Source organism: Ranitomeya imitator, chromosome 4 (genome assembly GCF_032444005.1).
Source record: "Ranitomeya imitator isolate aRanImi1 chromosome 4, aRanImi1.pri, whole genome shotgun sequence".
NCBI classification, from domain to species: Eukaryota; Metazoa; Chordata; class Amphibia; order Anura; family Dendrobatidae; genus Ranitomeya; species Ranitomeya imitator.
Window position 1 is genome coordinate 413,349,812 of NC_091285.1, and position 24,850 is coordinate 413,374,661.

A 24,850-nucleotide genomic window follows, 5' to 3' on the forward strand; every position below is an offset into this window, starting at 1 on the left:
GCAAGCCGCTATATTTTATACAGTATGTGGACATAAGTATTGAGGCACTCATCTTAAAAGTAATATGCCACCAGATTTTTGCCACCTAACCTGACAGCAGCACAATATAGAGACAGAGATCCTGATCCCAGAGGTATGTCACTTAATGGGCTGTTTGCTGTAGTTTTGAGACAATCCACAGGAAATTATCACTAAACGACACTTAAACCTGCTGCCATGTAGTCCCTGATATTCATGAGCATTGTGTAACCCTGTCCCCTCCACTGCCACATAGTCCTCCATACTCATGACTTCTGTATAACCCCAATCTACCACTATTTGGCAGCTTTCTGCCTATGCACAGTGTACATAGAATGTTGTCAATCAGTGGTTGGGTCGGGGTTATACAGAGCTCAGCGTTCAGAGAACCGGTAGATCTGCAGCAGACTAAACTGTGATTTTATTAAAACTACACCAAGTAGCCCAATAAGTGACACATCTCTGGAATCAGGGTTTCTGCCATCCCATCATGCTGCTCTCAAAGATGGCAGAAAATATCTGGTGACAGATTTCCTCTACTTGAATCACTAAGGCCCCTTTCACACATCACTTTTTTGCCGTCAGTCACAATCTGTTGGCTCGACGGATCAGTTTTTTCGCCGGATCCGACAAGCAGATCTGAATAATATGATCCTTAAAAAAAAATGGAGCATGCTCAGTTTAAAAAACAGAATCCGTCTCCAGATTCCGTCATTTGACGGATCTGGCGTCCATAGGCTTCCATTCGAGCAAACGACGGACGGCGACAGATCTGTCGCTGTCCGTTTTTTCAACGTACACAGAAAACGTTACTTGTCCATTGTCTCCGGCTGCCGGACAAAACAATTTTCAATGGATCCGGCAAACTACGGATGAAATGTGAGGCCATCCGTCGCAATCCGTCGCTAATACAAGTCTATGAGAAAAAAGCGGATCCGGTGACATCAGTCACCGGATTTGTTTTTTCACAATTCGACGGATTGCGACTGATGGCAAAAAACTGATGTGTGAAAGGGGCCTAAGCACAAAACAAAGGGCTGGATGGAGTAGCTTAAAGCATGCAGCCACTGGACTCTTGAGCAGTGGAAAAGTGCTCTGTGGAGGGACTAATCAACCTCTTATACCTGTCAGTCAGATAGATGGCCTTTACACACTACTGGTGATTAAAAAATTTGCCATGTTGACCTAGGCAAGATGGAGAATGACACGCAAATTCATTATTGCCCTCTACTCCTCCTTGGTCAGACCTCATCTGGAATACTGTGTCCAGTTTTGGGCACCACATTTTAAAAAAGACATCAACAAACTGGAGCAAGTTAAGATAAGAGCGACCAGAATGGCGACCGGCCTGCAAACCATGTCCTATGAGGAACGGTTACAGGATTTGGGAATGTTTAGCTTGCAAAAAAGAAGACTGAGAGGAGACTTAATAGCCGTCTACAAATATCTCAAGGGCTGTCACATTGTAGAGGGATCATCTTTATTCTCATTTGCACAAGGAAAGACTAGAAGCAATGGGATGAAACTGAAAGGGAGAAGACAGAATAGATATTAGAAAAAACTTTTTGACAGTGAGGGTGATCAATGAGTGGAACAGGCTGCCACAAGAGGTGGTGAGTTCTCCTCCATTGAAGTTTTCAAACAGAGGCTGGTCAGACATCTGTCTTGGATGATTTAGTAAATCCTGCTTTGAGCAGGGGGTTGGACACGATGACCCTGGAGGTCTCTTCCAACTCTACCATTATATGATTCTATGAGAAATGGGAGACGTGAAAAACTCCATCAGCGAGAACGTCACCTGTAACTTAAGTCACTGTCTATAAGGCTATGTTCACTCATTGGGTTTTTTATGCAAATTACTTATGCTTTTTTACAGTACCAGCATTTCAGAAATCTCATGCACACACTTGTGTTTTTGTTCCTGACTGAATTGGAAAACAGTTGCATTTTTGAATACTGCAGCATGTCACTTGTTTCAGCATTCTTGCAGTGTTTTTTCACCCATAGAAAGCAATGAGTAAGTGCAAAAATGCTCTTATCCGTTTTTGCAGCTTTTTGGTGAAAAAACTAAGGTATAGCAGGATGTTAAACCCATTTTATTTTTGTGATTTTCCCAAATATAAATGATAATGTCTTGGTTCTCTCACATGACCATGAACAATGCCCGACCAATGCAACTTCACCCGCTGTTTTTACAATGATCAGGTTTTAGCTGCAGAAAAATGATAGGAAAAAAAAAAACATGTGCAGATAGGCTAAGTCTGCTGAAATGGAACCTGTCACCCCGAAAATCGCGGGTGAGGTAATCCCACCGGCATCAGGGGCTTATCTGCAGCATTCTGTAATGCTGTAGATAAGCCCCCGATGTTACCTGAAAAAGGAGAAAAAGACGTTAGATTATACTCACCCAGGGGCGGTCCCGCTGCTGGTCAGGTCGGATGGGCGTCTCCGGTCCGCTCCGGCGCCTCCTATCTTCTTTCCATGACGTCCTCTTCTGATCTTCAGCCACGGCTCCGGCGCAGGCATACTTTGCTCTGCCCTGTTGAGGGCAGACAAAGTACTGCAGTGCGCAGGCGCCGGGCCTCTGACCTTTCCGGCGCCTGCGCACTGCAGTACTATCCTCTGCCCTCAAGAGGGCAGAACAAAGTACGCCTGCGTCGGAGCCGTGGCTGAAGATCAGAAGAGGACGTCATGGAAAGAAGATAGGAGGCGTCGGAGCGGACCAGAGACACCCATCCGACCTGACCAGCAGCGGGACCGCCCCTGGGTGAGTATAATCTAACGTCTTTTTCTCCTTTTTCAGGTAACATCGGGGGCTTATCTACAGCATTACAGAATGCTGCAGATAAGCCCCTGATGCCGGTGGGATTACCTCACCCGCGATTTTCGGGGTGACAGGTTCCCTTTAATATGTTGTGCAGAATTGGTGTCTGCCACTGTACTGTCATTGTATAACGAAAATACTGGTCTTGGTTTTAGTAAAGTAATTTTTGCTTCAGTTACACCATGGTCATCTGCTGAGGTTCCCCTACACCCACTATGATTAGGGTGCTCCACCATACATGTAAAGAGGGTTACCAATGTTACTGGTCCTCTAAGATGTGTTTTGCCTCCCTGTATTAAATCCCTGGCTACACATCTCGCTCTACCCAATCGAACATATTTAGGATGAACGTAAATGGAGTTTAGGAGCTGGGACCTCTCGTCCACCTCATTGTCTCACAAAGGCACTACCGGATGAATGGTAAAAAAGCCATCCCAGGAGAGGGGAATTGGATGTTATAAAAGGTCCTGAAGGTGTTTTGCGTAGGTGTCCCAATACTTTTGCCCATATGAAGTATCTTAGGAGCTTTTCCACATTCAAATAACACTGGCTCTGAACATGGATATCTGTAAATTTAATTTAAAGTAAATGATAAAATATATAGTTTAGCACACATTCCTTTATTACAAATGTTACCTGACAAATGCAGCTCATACATGAATCCTTCTTCCAAGTTTCTCCATCCAGATGACCATCAGAGCAGCCTTAAGGGAAGAAACATAAAAATTTGCCAAATGACATGTATCTAGTTCTACTCACAAACTGATTTCACACAATTTTAGGATTTACAAGTGCCCTAAAATATGATTTGTTTGTATGCATGCTAATGCGATCTGTTTTTCATTCGTTTAAAAAGCATCCAGTTTTTGCATACTAAATCAGTTTCAAATGGAAGAAAACAGATGGCTAATTAACGGATCTGTTTTCCATAGACTTCAATGTTAAAAAAAAAAACGGATCCAGCTAATGTCAGATTTTTAAGCAAGACAATAAAATTGTGTTTGCGCAACTTTTTATCAATGGATTGCGGCTGGATCCATTTTATCAGATGATTACTGGATATGTGAACATAGCCAAAGGGTGAATAGCAAGTTTTATTAACTGAAATCATAATTACACATAATAAGGGAAGTTATCAGAAAGTGACCTCTTGTTTCAGTTTGGGTTACATGTACTTTTACAAGCATTTTGCCAATGTTTTGATTTTCTTTGTTTTTCAAATAATAATTTTTCTTAAAAGAAAATTAAATTAGTAATCTTAGAATTTTCACACTGTCCACTGTAGCATTTTTAGACTCATTCTACCTATCCTTTCAAGAAGCGTTTACAGGATTTTTCTTATCAGTAGTGTCAGAATTACAATGACGGGTAACACCTCCACACACAGCAAATAACACAACATTTTACAGCAATGACAATAGGTGATCCCTGACCCTGATTCCCCTCACTTCCTTCACAATGACCTTTTCACACACTCATTAGATGCTTCAATACAAAAAAACAGCCATTGTGGTTATGTACATATGTTAAGGTACCATCACATTTAGCGACGCTGCAGCGATCAAGACAACGATGCCGATCGCTGCAGCGTCGCTGTGTGGTCGCTGGAGAGCTGTCACACAGACAGCTCTCCAGCGACCAACTATGCGACGTCCCCGGGTAACCAGGGTAAACATCGGGTTACTAAGCGCAGGGCCGCGCTTAGTAACCCGATGTTTACCCTGGTTACCAGTGTAAATGTAAAAAAAACCAAACAGTACATACTTACATTCCGGTGTCTGTCGCGTCCCTCGGCGTTCTGCTTCTCTGCACTGTCAGCGCCGGCCAGCCGTAAAGCAGATTACAGCGGTGACGTCACCGCTTTGCTTTATGGCCAGCCGGCGCTCACAGCCAGTGCAGGGAAGCACAGCGCCGGGGGACAGACACTGGAATGTAAGTATGTAGTGTTTGGTTTTTTTACATTTACACTGGTAACCAGGGTAAACATCGGGTTACTAAGCGCGGCCCTGCGCTTAGTAACCCGATGTTTACCCTGGTTACCAGTGAAGACATCGCTGAATCGGCGTCACACACGCCGATTCAGCGATGTCTGTGGGAGAGCCAGCGACGAAATAAAGTTCTGGACTTTCTGCTCCGACCAACGACATCACAGCAGGATCCTGATCGCTGCTGCGTGTCAAACTCAACGATATCGCTATCCGGGACGCAGCAATGTCACGGATCGGTAGCAATATCGTTCAGTGTGAAGGTACCTTTATTTCTTTTGAAATAAAAGTAAGTAAGAATCTAAATAAAAAATCCCAGTGGCCAGTGTGAAAATTGCAAGATTTCTATTTTTTTTGCTTATAATACATATTGTGCTATTTACAAAAAATTGCCAATAATAAAATAACACTACAAATGTAGTTTAAGCAGTAGGTCATTTTTTGATAAGAGCTTCTCCTTAACTCTGAAATTAATATCACCCACCTCTTACACAGCGAGGGCAACATTCCCCGGGTGGTGTCACTTGATGAGTACACTCTAATGGTGGACAAGTCTTTTGGATGCATGTGACTTTTCCATTCTAAAACAAAAAACAGTCCATTATGTGCTATTTGACAAGAGACTAACTAGATCCAACTGTAATCATTCCGCATATGGAAGGAGTTTGAGATACTGGCCATTATTAGCAATGTTATCATCTCTACCCAAATGTGCCTCAATGTTTTCATTTACTGGCAGAAAACTAAGTCTTGAAAATAGTGACAAAATACAAAGACATCAGAAAGTTGGGTCATTTATACAGCAATGACGCTTTATTGGTATACAACTGGAAGAGCCCTTTAAATGTTTTTCATAATCTCCTAAATCCATGTTAATGCTGATCACATTGCATTCAGCCACCATGTTGCTGTTGTGGTTTCAAAGAACACACCTTTGGTCTCAGTTTGTTCTCCTTTGTAGCGATGACAGTCTTTTCAGATGACTACCTGCTCATGTCTGTCTGAGAAGATGTACATTGCAGGAAAGAAGCAGAAGCTGAAACCAAAGGTGTATACTTTGAACACTGTTTGTGTCATTATACTTAAAGGGGCATTCCCATACCAAAATCATATAAAAATATGTAGGATTATAATTATATTAGCAAATACCTCCAATTGTAAAGGTAGTATAGTTCTTCTGATTCGATGTGTTAATTACTCCATGTGCAGGCATTGCAGTAGCTTAGGTATCCATGGTTACAACCACTAATAGCTATCTGTCACTATATGAGTGGTCGTAGCTATGGATACCTATGCGACTGCAATGCCTGGAAAGAAATATAGTTCAGAAGAACTATACTATTTTTAATTGAAGGTATTTGCTAATATTATTATTATTACACCCAGTAGCGGATTATAATGAGGTAAATCGCCGGTGTCTGATGTCATTGTCAGTCACCGGCGAGTGTGCGCTGCTGGAGGGAGCATCGCCAAAGGAGCGCGGACAGGTGAGGAGAACTTTTTTTTTTTTTATTGCGAACGGCAATCTGGGGGGCCCGGGCCAGAATGCTGGACACACTGGGGCCAGAAGGCTGGACACACTGGGGGCAATATGCTGGACACACTGGGGCAGAGATGCTGGACACACTGGGGCAATATGCTGGACACACTAGGGGCAATATGCTAGACACACTGGGGCAGAGATGCTGGACACACTGGGGGCAATATGCTGGAGACACTGGGACAGATTGCTGGACACACTGGGGGCAGATTGCTGGACACACTGGGGCAGGAGGACAAACAGGGGGCAGGATGCTGGACACACTGGGGGCAAGATGCTGGACACATTGGGGGCAGAGATGCTGGACACTGGGGGCAGAGATGCTGGACACTGGGGGCAGAGATGCTGGACACTGGGGGCAGAGATGCTGGACACTGGGGGCAGAGATGCTGGACATTGGGGGCAGAGATGCTGGACACACTGGGGCAGGACTGGAGACATGGACAGAATGTAGATACGGGGCATGATTGGAGACATTGGGCAGAATGAAAGACATGAAGCAGGATTGGAGACAGATCATGCAGGATCATGGGGCAGGATGGATACGATGGAGACTGATGGGGCAGGATGGGGAGATTATATGGGGCAGGATGGGGAGATCATATGGGGCAGAATGGATACTCATGAGGGCAGGATGGGAGAACATATGGCTGAAGCCAAGAATGAGATACACGGGGCCAGGATGGGGGATATTATTATTACCATAGGGGCTAATTAAGGGATATTATTACTGCAGTGATGCATTTATTTTATTTTTTGAGGATACTGTTTTAAATGGGGGGGGGGGGTCCTGTTACTGTGTAGAGTCACACTATGTCGCCTCTTTTTCTTCATGTGGTGTAATGTACAAGTTGGGAAAAATTAAGTAATTTGTTCTGCAAGCGGAGCTCGAGATAACTGTGTTATTTCCTGCAGAAACGTGGATGAAGTGATGGCGGTCTGTGCTGGATGAAAGATGAAGGACTTCACCTAGAGACATCACTGGTGAGTCAGTGTTACCTATACACTGACACTATACACTGTATACTATATACAGAGGTCTTGTGTATAATGTCACCGGTGATCACTGTATTACCTCTACACAGACACTGCATACTAAGTACACGTCTCCTGTGAATACTGGCACTTATGATGATAGTATTGTGGTTTTTTTTCTTCCTAACTGAAGGGTAAATTTACTAGATCAATGGATGTTTGACAGGTTATAGTTTCACACAGCAACTATTTTTCTGGAATAATCTGGTTCAGGTATATGATGACCCCGTCGCATGACCCCGTCACATGACCGGGGGGCCCACAGTGTCTGAACAGCCCGGGGCCCTCGCTACCCTTAATCCACCCCTGATTACTAGGGTTGAGCGAAATGGATCGGACAATTTCAAAAGTCGCCGACTTTTGGCAAAGTCGGGTTTCATGAAACCCGACCCGATCCTAGTGTGGGATCGGCCATGCAGTCGTCGATCTTCAACCAAAGTCGGGTTTCGTTTATATATATATATATATATATATATATATATATATATATATATATATGTCATTGAGACACACATATATATATATATATTTATATTTACTTCAGCGAAACCCGACTCGACCTTAAAAAAGTAAAAGTCGCTCAACCCTACTGATTACACCTGCTACATATTGGGATAGGATCTTGGAGATGGGAATACCCCTTTAATGGCTCTATCAATTTTTTAGTGTCTAACACAAAACCGCAACTAAGTCAGCAAAGTAAGGGCTGAATGAATTGTTAACAGTCATTTAATTGTGTCCTTTTTCACAACAGATTTCATGATTAAATGAAATCTAAAGACACATAAGCTATTCTCGTTTTACTGAGATTTTGTTAATAGGTCACTGCTATCATTCAATATCTGCTATGGTGAAATAACAATATAGGAATAGATTACGGTGTATATAGTAACTTTTCTAATTATCAATTATATACTGTATGTTTGGGAGATATGGCACTCCTAATGGATCGGGTATACTTCTTTAACCCCTTCCCGACCCATGACGCCACGTAGGCGTCATGAAAGTCGGTGCCAATCCGACCCATGACGCCTATGTGGCGTCATGGAAAGATCGCGTCCCTGCAGATCCGGTGAAAGGGTTAACTCCCATTTCACCCGATCTGCAGGGACAGGGAGAGTGGTAGTTTACCCCAGGGGGGGTGGCTTCACCCCCTCGTGGCTACGATCGCTCTGATTGGCTGTTGAAAGTGAAACTGCCAATCAGAGCGATTTGTAATATTTCACCTATTATAACGGGTGAAATATTACAATCCAGCCATGGCCGATGCTGAAATATCATCGGCCATGGCTGGAAATACTAATGTGCCCCCACCCCACCCCACCGATCGCCCCCCCAGCCCTCCGATCTGGCCGGTACAATGCTCCGGCTCCCCTCCGTCCAGTGCTCCGCTCCCCCCCGTGCTTTTGTCCGCTCCCCCCGTGCTCCAATCACTTCCCCTTCACTCCGATCCACCCCCCCGGTGCTCCGTTCCACCCCCCCGTTCTCCATTCCAGCCCCCCCGTGCTCCGTTCCACGCCCCCCGTGCTCCGTTCCACCCCTCCCGCGCTCCGATTCCCCCCCCCGTGCTCCGATCCCCCCCCCGTGGTCCCCCCCCACCCCATCATACTTACCGATCCAGCCGGGGTCCCGTCCGTCTTCTCCCTGGGCGCCGCCATCTTCCAAAATGGCGGGCGCATGCGCAGTGCGCCCGCCGAATCTGCCGGCCGGCAGATTCGTTCCAAAGTGCATTTTGATCACTGAGATAGATTATATCTCAGTGATCAAAATAAAAAAAATAATAAATGACCCCCCCCTTTGTCACCCCCATAGGTAGGGACAATAAAAAAATAAAGAAATTTTTTTTTTCCACTAATGTTAGAATAGGGTTAGGGTTAGGGTTAGGGGTAGGGTTAGGGTTAGGGGTAGGGTTAGGGGTAGGGTTAGGGGTAGGGTTAGGGTTAGGGGTAGGGTTAGGGCTAGGGGTAGGGTTAGGGTTAGGGTTTCGGTATGTGCACACGTATTCTGGTCCTCTGCGGATTTTTCCGCTGCGGATTTGATAAATCCACAGTGCTAAACCGCTGCGGATTTATGGCGGATTTACCGCGGTTTTTCTGCGCATTTCACTGCGGTTTTACAACTGTGATTTTCTATTTGAGCAGTTGTAAAACCGCTGCGGAATCCGCACAAAGAAGTGACATGCTGCGGAATGTAAACCGCTGCGTTTCCGTGCAGTTTTTCCGCAGCATGGGCACAGCGATTTTTGTTTCCCGTAGGTTTACATTGAACTGTAAACTCATGGGAAACTGCTGCGGATCCGCAGCGTTTTCCGCAGCGTGTGCACATACCTTTAGAATTAGGCTATGTGCACACTGTGCGGATTTGGCTGCGGATTGGCCGCTGCGGATTCGCAGCAGAGTTCCATCAGGTTTACAGTACCAAGTAAACATATGAAAAACCAAATCCGCTGTGCCCATGGTGCGGAAAATACCGCGCGGAAACGCTGCGTTGTATTTTCCGCAGCATGTCAATTCTTTGTGCGGATTCCGCAGCGTTTTACACCTGTTCCTCAATAGGAATCCGCAGGTGAAATCCGCACAAAAAACACTGGAAATCCGTGGAAAATCCGCAGGTAAAACGCAGTGCCTTTTACCCGCCGATTTTTCAAAAATGGTGCGGAAATATCTCACACGAATCCGCAACGTGGGCACATAGCCTTAGGGTTAGGGTTGGAATTAGGGTTGTGGTTAGGGTTGTGATTAGGGTTATGGCTACAGTTGGGATTAGGGTTAGGGGTGTGTTGGGGTTAGTGTTGGAGTTAGAATTGAGGGGTTACCACTGTTTAGGCACATCAGGGGTCTCCAAACGCAACATGGCGCCACCATTGATTCCAGCCAATCTCGTATTCAAAAAGTCAAATGGTGCTCCCTCACTTCCGAGCCCTGACGTGTGCCCAAACAGTGGTTTACCCCCACATATGGGGTACCAGCATACTCAGGACAAACTGCACAACAATTACTGGGGTCCAATTTCTACTGTTACCCTTGTGAATCAAAAAAAATGCTTGCTAAAACATAATTTTTGAGGAAAGAAAAATGATTTTTTATTTTCACGGCTCTGCGTTGTAAACGTCTGTGAAGCACTTGGGGGTTCAAAGTGCTCACCACATATCTAGATAAGTTCCTTGGGCGGTCTAGTTTCTAAAATGGGGTCACTTGTGGGGGTTTCTACTGTTTAGGCACACCAGGGGCTCTGCAAACGCAACGTGACACCCGCAGACCATTCCATCAAAGTCTGCATTTCAAAAGTCACTACTTCCCTTCTGAGCCCCGACGTGTGCCCAAACAGTGGTTTACCCCCACTCATGGGGTATCAGCGTACTCAGGAGAAACTGGACAACAACTTTTGGGGTCCAATTTCTCTTGTAACCCTTGGGAAAATAAAAAATTCTGGGCTAAATAATTATTTTTGAGGAAAGAAAACGTATTTATTATTTTCACGGCTCTGCATTATAAACTTCTATGAAGCACTTGGGGGTTCAAAGTGCTCACCACACATCTAGATAAGTTCCTTTCGGGGTCTAGTTTCCAAAATGGGGTCACTTGTGGGGGGTTTCTACTGTTTAGGCACATCAGGGACTCTGCAAACGCAACGTGACGCCCGCAGAGCATTCCATCAAAGTCTGCATTTCAAAACGTCACTACTTCAATTCCAAGCCCCGGCATGTGCCCAAACAGTAGTTTACCCCCACATATGGGGTATCACCGTACTCAGGAGAAACTGGACAACAAATATTGGGGTCAAATTTCTCCTGTTACCCTTGGGAAAATAAAAAATTGCAGGCTAAAAGATCATTTTTGAGAAAATAATTTTTTTTTTTTATTTTCATGGCTCTGCGTTATAAACTTTTGTGAAGCACTTGGGGGTTCAAAGTCCTCACCACACATCTAGATTAGTTCCTTTGGGGGTCTAGTTTCCAAAATGGTGTCATTTCTGGGGGATCTCCAATGTTTAGGCACACAGGGGCTCTCCAAACGTGACATGGTGTCCGCTAATGATTGGAGCTAATTTTCCATTTAAAAAGCCAAATGGCGTGCCATCCCTTCCGAGCCCTGCCGTGCGCCCAAACAGTGGTTTACCCCCACATATGGGGTATCAGCGTACTCAGGACAAACTGGACAACAATATTTGGGGTCCAATTTCTCCTATTATCCTTGGCAAAATAGGAAATTCCAGGCTAAAAAATCATTTTTGAGGAAAGAAAAATTATTTTTTATTTTCATGGCTCTGCGTTATAAACTTCTGTGAAGCACCTGGGGGTTTAAAGTGCTCAATATGCATCTAGATAAGTTCCTTGGGGGGTCTAGTTTCCAAAATGGGGTCACTTGTGGGGGAGCTCCAATGTTTAGGCACACAGGGGCTCTCCAAACGCGACATGGTGTCCGCTAACAATTGGAGCTAATTTTCCATTCAAAAAGTCAAATGGCGCGCCTTCCCTTCCGAGCCCTGCCGTGTGCCCAAACAGTGGTTTACCCCCACATATGAGGTATCGACGTACTCGGGAGAAATTGCCCAACAAATTTTATGATCCATTTTATCCTACTGCCCATGTGAAAATGAAAAAATTGAGGCGAAAAGAATTTTTTTGTGAAAAAAAAGTACTTTTTCATTTTTACAGATCAATTTGTGAAGCACCTGAGGGTTTAAAGTGCTCACTAGGCATCTAAATAAGTTCCTTGGGGGGTCTAGTTTCCAAAATGGGGTCACTTGTGGGGGAGCGCCAATGTTTAGGCACACAGGAGCTATCCAAACGCGACATGGTGTCCGCTAACGATGGAAATAATTTTTCATTCAAAAAGTCAAATGGCGCTCCTTCCCTTCCGAGCCTTACCATGTGCCCAAACAGTGGTTTACCCCCACATGTGAGGTATTGGTGTACTCAGGAGAAATTGCCCAACACATTTTAGGATACATTTTATCCTGTTGCCTATGTGAAAATGAAAAAATTGAGGCTAAAAGAATTTTTTTGTGAAAAAAAAGTACTTTTTCATTTTTACGGATCAATTTGTGAAGCACCTGGGGGTTCAAAGTGCTCACTATGCATCTAGATAAGTTCCTTGGGGCGTCTAGTTTCCAAAATGGGGTCACTTGTGGGGGAGCTCCAATTTTTAGGCACACGGGGGCTCTCCAAACGTGACATGGTGTCCGCTAAAGAGTGGAGCCAATTTTTGATTCAAAAAGTCAAATGGTGCTCCTTCCCTTCCAAGCCCTGCCGTGCGCCCAAACAGTGGTTTACCCCCACATATGAGGTATCAGCATACTCAGGACAAATTGGACAACAACTTTCGTGGTTCAGTTTCTCCTTTTACCATTGGGAAAATAAAAAAATTGTTGCTAAAAGATAATTTTTGTGACTAAAAAGTTAAATGTTCATTTTTTCCTTCCATGTTGCTTCTGCTGCTGTGAAGCACCTGAAGGGTTAATAAACTTCTTGAATGTGGTTTTGAGTACCTTGAGGGGTGCAGTTTTTAGAATGGTGTCACTTTTGGGTATTTTCAGCCATATAGACCCCTCAAACTGACTTCAAATGTGAGGTGGTCCCTAAAAAAAATGGTTTTGTAAATTTCGTTGTAAAAATGACAAATCGCTGGTCAAATTTTAACCCTTATAACTTCCTAACAAAAAAAAAATTTTGTTTCCAAAATTGTGCTGATGTAAAGTAAACATGTGGGAAATGTTATTTATTAACTATTTTGTGTCACATATCTCTCTGGTTTAACAGAATAAAAATTCAAAATGTGAAAATTGCGAAATTTTCAAAATTTTCGCCAAATTTCCGTTTTTATCACAAATAAACGCAGAATTTATTGACCTAAATTTACCACTAACATGAAGCCCAATATGTCACGAAAAAACAATCTCAGAACCGCTAGGATCCGTTGAAGCGTTCCTGAGTTATTACCTCATAAAGGGACACTGGTCAGAATTGCAAAAAACGGCAAGGTCTTTAAGGTCAAAATAGGCTGGGTCATGAAGGGGTTAAGAAAAAAAATATAGAGGCACTCCAAGTCATGACTATTTTGTTGATACTTTCCTATAAAGCAATTCCACATGCAAAATATACAGGTGCTTCTCGCAAAATTAGAATATCATCAAAAAGTTAATTTATTTGAGTTCTTCAATTCAAAAAGTGAAACTCATATATTAGATAGAATCATTACAAACACAGTGATCTATTTCAAGTGTTTATTTCTGTTAATGTTGATGACTATGGCTTGCAGCCAATAAAACCCCAAAAGTCACTATCTCAGTAAATTAGAATACTTTATAACACCAGCTTGAAAAAATGATTTTAACATCCGAAATGTTGGCCTACTGAATGTATGTTCAGTAAATGCACTTAATACTTGGTCAGCGCTCCTTTTGCATCAATTATTGCATCAATGCAGCGTGGCATGGAGGTGATCAGCCTGTAGTACTGCTGAGGTGTAATGGAAGTCCAGGTTGCTTTGATAGCAGCCTTCATCTCGTCTGCATTGTTGGGTCTGGTGTCTCTCATCTTCCTCTTGACAATACCCCATAGATTCTATATGGAGTTAAGGTCAGATGAGTTTGCTGGCCAATCAAGCACAGTGATACTGTTGTTTTTAAACCAGGTATTTATTTGATATTGTGATAGATCGTAAGTTTTGAAAATAGCGATACCAAATATGAGTGTTTTTTTGTTAAAGTTTTATTTTTAAATGGGTGTGATTTGAACTTTTTTTTTATTGTTTTCATATTTTTAAAAACTTTCTTTTTCTCACTTTTTACTGACTTCGGTAGCCCCCTTAGAAGATCTGAAGCTGTGATTGTCCGATTGCCTGTGTTATACATAGTAGTACTTCTGCAATGCAATGTATAGCAGAAATTACAATCTTCTATGAACGCTGGCTGGCATTCACAGGAGGATCGTATTGACAGGCATGGGGAGAACACCAGCGCCCTGCAATCACATGATGGGCGGAATAATATCCAGCCTGTAGGTTATGTATTAATATCTACAGTACCTGGTCACATTCTGCTTGAGTACCCTGCTTACTGGGCTCTTACCTCCAGTGCCCACTCATAGAGAAAAGATGTTCCCAGGTCATAAACCCTGATAAACTATGCACTATGCTTGGAATAAAATGATGCTTACATACCATAATAATAATAATAATCTATAACATGTCTAGGGATAAAGGTCTGCAAACAGGGATGCAGTAATAAATATCACTCCTTATGTAACGTCATATAACACGAGAGCATTATAAGAAACAGATGTTCTGGTAGAAATTATTCTGCAGAATGATAGTCTATCTTGGATCTCACAATACAAAAGAGCAGTGTTGCTAGCGGTTAGAAACAAACATAGAAACTAACATTTAGAATTTGTCAAAAAAGGACTTGTGCATACGGCATAAATACTTTATAGGCACTAGCTGTGCTCATAAACTATGGAGAGCCAAGGACAATTACTTAAGGGTGGAATACAGAAAATTTAGTATTTTTACATTTCAATACCAATCTTAGGTCTGCTCACATCACTATTTTTTATGCTTGGAAAACAAGCTGTAGGGATTTTGATCTTTAGCAAACGGGAGCTTACAGACAGGGATCCAGTTCTGGTGTCAAACAGTGTGCGGCTTATCACAAAGTCCACAAGTGTTCAAAGCACACAAACGAATATAGCATTCCATAGACATAAAACAGGTGTGACCAAAATAAACAATAACAATTCCCATAGCAGGTAGGGGCTCAGCAATTTGCACATTAGGTCCACACTTAGTCAGACTCTGGCAAGGACTGACCAGCATATCAGAGATCTTTCCACCTTTGATAACAGATATTGAATAAAGCAACTATGCTGCCTTAAATAGGCCGTTCAAAGACCTGGAGGTAAAGAAATGGGAACGGCCAGTCCCACTCAGCTCTACTGGCAGTTCCTAAATCCGGGCCCAACCAACACTGGATGTTTGCAGAGGGCAGGCTTCAGTTCCTGAAAGGCCGCCTCAGCTTCCGGGGACCATTTGGCCATCTTTGGCCATTTCAGGAGATCTATCAGAGGGTCTGCTATCAAGCCGAAGTTAGGGACAAATCTTCAGTAGTATCCCACAATGCCTAGAAATGCCCTGACCTGCTTTTCTGGGCTTACATAATTGATGCTAACCACTTTGGTGACACATATCTCCCATCCAGTACCTGTCCAGCTGCAAGCCTACAAAACCAATATGTTATATGTATTTATTGGCCTCTATTCACCTACAGGAGGACCAATGTGTGTCCTTATGGCCTTTACCAGGTTGATAATGTGTCATCATACTACTTTCAACCTTACAGATAGTGACACTTGCCTATAAAGGAAGGCACTATCAATAAATGTATAGTGTGCGGTATACATTTACTTAACATCATTGTCAAAGACTTCTATACCACTATATAGTGGCTAAGGGATTTATACTGGAGGTAAATGTGGGTAATTCTTCCAATTTATATGCTTAAGATGTGACATAATCAGGACATTTGCTGTGGATAGTAAATCACCCCTTTTCTTCTTTTAAGCAAGGTGAGTAATAGGTGGCTGATAGACCTCTGGCACAGGTTATCAAAGAAGGAATAAAGCATCAGACAAGAAAAAATTCAGCCTGTCAGATCCCTGACATTTGGGATAATCACACTGTCCCTTGTTATGACCTGGTGGTTAGGAGCACCCGGAATGACCTGATGGTTAAACTCACAGGACAAGCTCTGGGAAGTGGGAACTTTGCTGACCGCAATCCCTAATCCTATCACACACACTAGAAATAGCCGTGGAGCGTACCTAACAGGCCTAGATGCCTCGGCACAGCCTAGAAACTAGCTAGCCCTAGAGATAGAAAATAAAGCCTACCTTGCCTCAGAGAAATTTCCCCAAAGGAAAAGGCAGCCCCCCACAAATATTAACTGTGAGTTAAGATGAAAGTCACAACCACAGAAATGAAACAGGTTTTAGCAAAGGGAGGCCAGACTAACTAAATAGACAGAGGATAGGAAAGGTATCTTTGCGGTCAGCACAAAAACTACAAAAGACCACGCAGAGTGTGCAAAAAGACCCCCGCACCGACTCACAGTGCTGAGGCGCCACCCTGCATCCCAGAGCTTCCAGCTAGCAAGACAAAATCATGAAAGCAAGCTGGACTAGAAAACATGAACAGAAAATAACAAACGGGGACTTAGCTTCTTGCAGGAAGAGACAGGTCTTCAAAAACATCCAAGAGCGAACTGAACCAGCACAGGAACATTGACAGCTGGCATGGAGTAACGATCTGAGTGGAGTTAAATAGAGCAGCCAACCAAAGGATAAACCACGTCACCTGTGTAAGGAACCTCAGAAGCAGCAGCTTCACTCACAGCCACCAGAGGGAGTCCATGGACAGAACTCGCCGAAGTACCATTCACGACCACAGGAGGGAGTTCAACAACAGAATTCACAACAGTACTCCCCCCTTGAGGAGGGGTCACCGAACCCTCACCAGAGCCCCCAGGCCGATCAGGATGAGCCAAATGAAAGGCACGAACTAGATCAGCAGCATGAACATCAGAGGCAAAAACCCAGGAATTATCTTCCTGACCATAACCCTTCCACTTGACCAGGTACTGGAGTTTCCGTCTCGAAACACGAGAATCCAAAATCTTCTCCACCACATACTCCAACTCCCCCTCGACCAACACCGGGGCAGGAGGATCAACGGAGGGAACCATAGGCGCCACGTGTCTCCGCAACAACGACCTATGGAACACATTATGGATGGCAAAAGAAGCTGGAAGGTCCAAACGAAATGACACAGGATTAAGAACTTCAGAAATCTTATATGGCCCAATGAAACGAGGCTTAAACTTAAGAGAGGAAACCTTCATAGGAACATGACGAGATGACAACCAAACCAAATCCCCAACACGAAGTCGGGGACCAACACAGCGCCGGCGGTTAGCGAAACGTTGAGCCTTCTCCTGGGACAATGTCAAATTGTCCACCACATGAGTCCAAATCTGCTGCAACCTGTCCACCACCGTATCCACACCAGGACAGTCCGAAGGCTCAACCTGCCCTGAAGAGAAACGAGGATGGAAACCAGAATTACAGAAAAAAGGAGAAACTAAAGTAGCCGAGCTGGCCCGATTATTAAGGGCGAACTCAGCCAAAGGCAAGAAGGACACCCAATCATCCTGATCAGCAGAAACAAAGCATCTCAGATATGTTTCCAAAGTCTGATTAGTTCGTTCGGTTTGGCCATTAGTCTGAGGATGGAAAGCCGAAGAAAAAGACAAATCAATGCCCATCTTAGCACAAAAGGACTGCCAAAACCTCGAAACAAACTGGGAACCTCTGTCCGAGACGATGTTCTCTGGAATGCCATGCAAACGAACCACATGCTGGAAAAACAATGGCACCAAATCAGAGGAGGAAGGCAATTTAGACAAGGGTACCAAATGGACCATCTTAGAGAAGCGATCACAAACCACCCAAATGACCGACATCCTTTGAGACACAGGGATATCAGAAATAATATCCATGGAAATATGCGTCCAGGGCCTCTTCGGGACCGGCAAGGGCAAAAGCAACCCACTGGCATGAGAACAGCAGGGCTTAGCCCGAGCACAAGTCCCACAGGACTGCACAAAAGAACGCACATCCCGTGACAAAGAAGGCCACCAAAAGGATCTAGCCACCAAATCTCTGGTACCAAAGATTCCAGGATGACCAGCCAACACCGAACAATGAACCTCAGAGATAACTCTACTAGTCCATCTATCAGGGACAAACAGTCTCTCCGCTGGACAACGGTCAGGTCTATCAGCCTGAAACTTCTGCAGCACGCGCCGCAAATCAGGGGAGATGGCAGACAAAATTACCCCCTCTTTAAGAATACCCGCCGGCTCCGGAACACCCGGAGAGTCAGGCACAAAACTCCTTGACAGGGCATCAGCCTTCACATTCTTAGATCCCGGAAGGTATGAAACCACAAAATCAAAACGGGAGAAAAAGAGCGACCATCGAGCCTGTCTAGGATTCAACCGTTTGGCAGACTCGAGATAAGTCAAATTCTTGTGATCCGTCAAGACCACCACGCGATGTTTAGCTTCTTCAAGCCAATGTCGCCACTCCTCGAATGCCCACTTCATGGCCAACAACTCTCGATTGCCAACATCATAATTGCGCTCAGCAGGCGAGAATTTTCTAGAAAAGAAGGCACATGGTTTCATCACCGAGCCATCAGAACTTCTTTGCGACAAAACAGCCCCTGCTCCAATCTCAGAAGCATCAACCTCGACCTGAAACGGGAGCGAAACATCTGGCTGGCACAACACAGGGGCAGAAGAAAAACGACGCTTCAACTCCTGAAAAGCCTCTACAGCCGCAGAGGACCAATTGACCACATCAGCACCTTTCTTGGTCAAATCAGTCAACGGTTTAGCAATACTAGAAAAATTAGCGATGAAGCGACGGTAAAAATTAGCAAAGCCCAGGAACTTCTGTAGGCTCTTCACAGATGTCGGCTGAGTCCAATCATAAATGGCCTGAACTTTAACAGGGTCCATCTCGATAGTAGAAGGGGAAAAATGAAACCCAAAAATGAAACCTTCTGAACTCCAAAGAGACCCTTTGACCCCTTCACAAACAAGGAATTCGCACGAAGGACCTGGAACACCATTCTGACCTGCTTCACATGAGACTCCCAATCATCCGAAAAGACCAAAATGTCATCCAAATATACAATCATGAATCTATCCAGGTACTCTCGAAAGATGTCATGCATAAAGGACTGAAACACAGATGGAGCATTAGAAAGCCCGAATGGCATAACCAGGTACTCAAAATGGCCCTCGGGCGTATTAAATGCTGTTTTCCATTCATCGCCCTGTTTAATTCGCACAAGATTATACGCCCCTCGAAGATCTATCTTGGTGAACCAACTAGCCCCCTTAATCCGAGCAAACAAATCAGACAGCAGCGGCAAAGGATACTGAAATTTGACTGTGATCTTATTAAGAAGGCGGTAATCAATACAAGGTCTCAAAGAGCCATCCTTTTTGGCCACAAAAAAGAACCCTGCTCCCAATGGTGAAGATGACGTGCGAATATGACCCTTCTCTAAGGACTCCTTTATATAACTCCGCATAGCGGCGTGTTCTGGCACCGATAAATTGAACAGTCGACCCTTAGGAAACTTACTACCAGGAATCAAATCAATAGCACAATCACAATCCCTATGAGGAGGTAGGGCACCGGATTTGGGCTCATCAAATACATCCTGGTAAACTGACAAAAACTCAGGGACTTCAGAAGGAGTGGAAGACGAAATTGACAGCAATGGAACATCACCATGTACCCCTTGACAACCCCAGCTGGACACAGACATTGATTTCCAATCCAATACTGGGTTGTGGACCTGTAGCCATGGTAACCCCAAAACGACCACATCATGCAGATTATGCAACACCAAAAAGCGAATATCCTCCTGATGTGCAGGAGCCATGCACATGGTCAAATGAGTCCAGTACTGAGGCTTATTCTTGGCCAAAGGCGTAGCATCAATTCCTCTCAATGGAATAGGATACTGCAAGGGCTCCAAGAGAAAACCACAGCGCCTGGCAAACTCCAAGTCCATCAAGTTCAGGGCAGAGCCTGAATCCACAAATGCCATAACAGAATAGGACGAGAGAGAGCAAATCAGAGTAACGGACAAAAGAAATTTTGACTGTACAGTACCAATGGTGGCAGACCTAGCGAACCGCTTAGTGCGCTTAGGACAATCGGAGATAGCATGAGTGGATTCACCACAGTAAAAACACAGCCCATTCCGACGTCTGTGTTCTTGCCGTTCAGCTCTGGTCAAAGTCCTATCACACTGCATAGGCTCAGGCCTATGCTCAGAGAATACCGCCAGATGGTGCACAGCTTTGCGCTCACGCAAGCGCCGATCGATCTGAATGGCCAAGGACATAGACTCATTCAGACCAGCAGGCGTGGGAAATCCCACCATGACATCTTTAAGGGCTTCAGAAAGACCTTTTCTGAAAATTGCCGCCAGGGCACACTCATTCCACTGAGTAAGCACAGACCACTTTCTAAATTTCTGACAATATCCTGACCCTGACACAAAGCCAGCAAGATTTTCTCTGCCTGATCCATTGAATTTGGTTCATCATAAAGCAATCCAAGCGCCAGAAAAAAACACATCAACATCATGCAATGCAGGATCTCCTGGCGCAAGGGAAAATGCCCAGTCTTGAGGGTCACCACGCAACAACGAAATAATGATTTTTACTTGTTGAACGGGGTCACCAGAGGAGCGGGGTTTCAAAGCTAGAAACAGTTTACAATTATTTTTGAAATTCAGAAACTTAGATCTATTCCCAGAAAATAAATCAGGAATAGGAATTCTAGGCTCTAACATAGGATTCTGAACCACAAAATCTTGAATGTTTTGTACCCTTGCAGTGAGATGATCCACACAAGAGGACAGACCTTGAATGTCCATCTCTACACCTGTGTCCTGAACCACCCAAAGGTCTAGGGGAAAAGAAAGACAAAACACAGTGCAGAGAAAAAAAAATGGTCTCAGAGCTTCTCTTATCCCTCTATTGAGATGCATTAATACTTTGGGCCAGCTGTACTGTTATGACCTGGTGGTTAGGAGCACCCGGAATGACCTGATGGTTAAACTCACAGGACAAGCTCTGGGAAGTGGGAACTTTGCTGACCGCAATCCCTAATCCTATCACACACACTAGAAATAGCCGTGGAGCGTACCTAACAGGCCTAGACGCCTCGGCACAGCCTAAGAACTAGCTAGCCCTAGAGATAGAAAATAAAGCCTACCTTGCCTCAGAGAAATTTCCCCAAAGGAAAAGGCAGCCCCCCACAAATATTAACTGTGAGTTAAGATGAAAGTCACAAACACAGAAATGAAACAGATTTTAGCAAAGGGAGGCCAGACTAACTAAATAGACAGAGGATAGGAAAGGTATCTTTGCGGTCAGCACAAAAACTACAAAAGACCACGCAGAGTGTGCAAAAAGACCCCCGCACCGACTCACAGTGCTGAGGCGCCACCCTGCATCCCAGAGCTTCCAGCTAGCAAGACAAAATCATGAAAGCAAGCTGGACTAGAAAACATGAACAGAAAATAACAAATGGGGACTTAACTTCTTGCAGGAAGAGACAGGTCTCCAGAAAGATCCAAGAGCGAACTGAACCAGCACAGGAACATTGACAGCTGGCATGGAGTAACGATCTGAGTGGAGTTAAATAGAGCAGCCAACCAAAGGATAAACCACGTCACCTGTGTAAGGAACCTCAGAAGCAGCAGCTTCACTCACAGCCACCAGAGGGAGTCCATGGACAGAACTCGCCGAAATACCATTCACGACCACAGGAGGGAGTTCAACAACAGAATTAACAACAGTCCCTATGGACAAGAAATGTCACAGTATTCCTGTGGAATAGGCAAGAGTTTCAATAAAAAACTCATGTCTGTGTCCATTACATAAAACCGATAAGAAGCCTTTAACTTTAAAAAGACGTCCACCAGCTCCATAATCTGTATTGTTATCATCTATATTACTACAACAACCTGTTTTAAAGCATACAAATAAACATACTTAAACGGAATCTGTCGCTTGGGACTATGCGTCTTGACTGACTAGTCCAATGTGGTGACCGAACAGTTTCTCCACACTTTGCTACAGTTAAAGGAATCAGGGCCTGGAAAAGCTAGTTACGAACCACACTGGACTAGTCTGCCGAGACACATAGTCCGTGGCCGCCTTTGAAAGTATGTTTACTCTGAAATATCACAGCATTTCAGAGTAAAACATACCTGGCTGCAATCACATAGCCATTCTCTGATTCATGCCGCCTATGATATGGCTGCATGAATTTGATGACAGGTTCCCTTTAAGGTGTTCCTACTCATTAGCTGAATGTCAGCCGAAACTGCCAATATACTCTGACCCTTTCTTTTTGGGGGAGTTTTCAGGAACACATTGTCTGTCCAATATCTGTATGAAAGGAGTTGCCCAGACTATTAAATTGATGGCCTATGATATCTTCTCCAAAAGGCTACACAAAAAATATGTTAAAGAAAATGCTTGGAAAACCCTTCCTATTCATTTCTTTAGGAAATTAACTTTGCTGTGCAAATGAGCTTGTTTTCTTTCTTGAAAAATGTCTGCTGGAAAAAAAAAGAAAATGCCTGTCTCTTCTTCAAAGTTGATCCTGAAGCAAACTTTTCCAAATGAGGTACTGTCAAATCAAAAAGGCTGCAAAATATGCTTCAGGAAATATAAACTCCTCCAAAAATTCCCCAAAAAAGGAAAGTTCTTGAAATGGTTTCATGTGCAAATCTCTGGGTTTTTGAATGCCTCAAAAACTCTGTGTGACCAAAATGTCTTTTGCACATTTCCATTCAGAATAAGGCTAGGTTCACACTAGCGTTGCACCGCCCTGCGTCGGCGACGCAACGCGCGACGCACGTAAAAACGCGCGCAAACGCGCGCAAAAACGCGCGCGTTTTGCGACGCGTGCGTCGTTTTTGACGAAAATCGGACGCACAGAAAATGCTACAATGTAGCGTTTTCTTGCGTCCGACGCTAGCGTCGGAAACGACGCACGTGGCGAAAAACGCCACCAAAACGACGCACGCGTCCCCTATGTTAAACATAGGGGCGCGTCGCCGCTGCGTCGCCGGCGCAACAGCGACGCACATTGGCGGAACGCCAATGTGAACGTAGCCTAACAGAGGAATGGCACACAATGCAGAGTACTAAGGGAAGGTGCCCAACTATGGTTATCTCCTAGGATGTGCTATGAGGTACTGCAATAGACAAGTCGGGAGAAACCGACAGCTCCATTTTAAGTCTGGGTTCAGATGGCCACATTTCACAATCCATATACAGATTGCAATATCCGAGCCAACCAGCCACAGGTCTAACTACATGAACTAACAAGCTTATAGTCGAAGATGAGGCTATCATTTTGGGTCAGTACCAGGCCAGGTACTGAAGTCCAAGTACCAACAATGAAAAATGTATTTGTTAATGCACACTTAGGTCCTACAAAAAGGAACATGTGGCAAATGCCTTTTGTGCTAATAACTTACCATGGTTAGATCCCAACCAGTATTTTTCCGGCATACTTCATGTATATCTTCTGTAACTGTAGACTAAACAATCACAGAATATGGAAATCAGTAAGACAATACTAACCTGACAGACACACGATGTGCAGGAACCGACAGAAAATGTCTCCTTGTTACTATAGATCCTTCCCTCATGAAGGCAAGCTGTGACAGGAAATGGAAAAAGAAACATGATATGTTATGTGAGAAATCTACAAGTTGGGCAATATAATTGTACAAAATATCAGAGCCATCTTATACACCCAACGCAAGGCCTTGACTACCAGCCAGCATTCAGGACTATGATGGGTGTGCTTATTCGGAGGCAGGCTGAGGTAATTCTCTAAGGCCCAATTTACTGTGAAACATCCAGAATATTTAAATTGTGGTGAGAGATATGTTGGACAATGTGCACAGATTTGTTTAATTAGAAATATTAATGTACTGCTTAGTGGGTCACTCTGGAGAATATGCTGGATAGGTTAAGGTTGGAGATGCACAACGGAATGTGTTGTACGACCAAAAACTTCTGTGGGACCTGTCTGTAATTTGTTCTTATGCGACTATTTTAGAGCTGCGATTTTGGTATAAAAAATCCAAATCATAGATAAGTCGCAGTCGCATGTGACTTGTATTGAAATCTATGACTTGTGACTGAAAAAAACTAACACATTTGGGCATATTTGCGACTCTGTGTCGGGGTAGGTCACAGGACACAATGAACCATGTAGTCCTAGCCTAAGAAATACATGGATACTTTTTTCCAGAAATAGTGTCACACGTATCCACAATGTGGTTCTATCTGGTAACAGACAAAACCCAAGATAAAACAAAAAAAATAAGCATAATTTGTTTATTATGTTTTCATCTTTGGTTTTGTCAGTTTAGTGGCCAGTGTGAACTTGTGCTTTCAAGCTTCATGCCCCCCCAACTTATATTCCAGTTCATCTCTTTAGGTTTTTTCTATCTGGCAACAGCATAAAGGGATATTCTCAAGTTATTAAATTGCTTTATTTATAGTTAGACAGCATGAAAATAAGCAAGTTTGCAGTTGTCTTGCTTTTTCTATCTGCTGTCATTCACCTGCAAAGTGAACTTTTACATTTTATGGTGTATGGCTGGTTTCCACAGCTATTGGTGTCTGGTCAGCCCCTGGGAGAGAGTGGGCACTTGTTACATTCCAGGAGTGGAGTTAACTCCTAACATACCAGCTACCTCTCGCCAGTCTATAGATTTCTATATAGCAGTTAGCTTCTCCCTGAAACCCCCACCCTCTTAGCACCTG

General features: G+C 44.0%; 1 protein-coding gene across 1 annotated transcript in view; it reads right to left on the bottom strand.

The window, feature by feature from the left end:
- Positions 1 to 24,850, bottom strand: part of KCP (kielin cysteine rich BMP regulator) — a 176,799-nt gene that overhangs the window by 99,834 nt on the left and 52,115 nt on the right. Inside the window, exons 6-8 of the mRNA XM_069765428.1 lie at positions 23,654 to 23,730; positions 5,312 to 5,408; positions 3,479 to 3,546 (exon numbers count right to left, since the gene is read on the bottom strand). Coding sequence (XP_069621529.1) covers positions 3,479 to 3,546; positions 5,312 to 5,408; positions 23,654 to 23,730 — 242 coding nt within the window. The remainder of the gene's footprint in view (positions 1 to 3,478; positions 3,547 to 5,311; positions 5,409 to 23,653; positions 23,731 to 24,850) is intronic.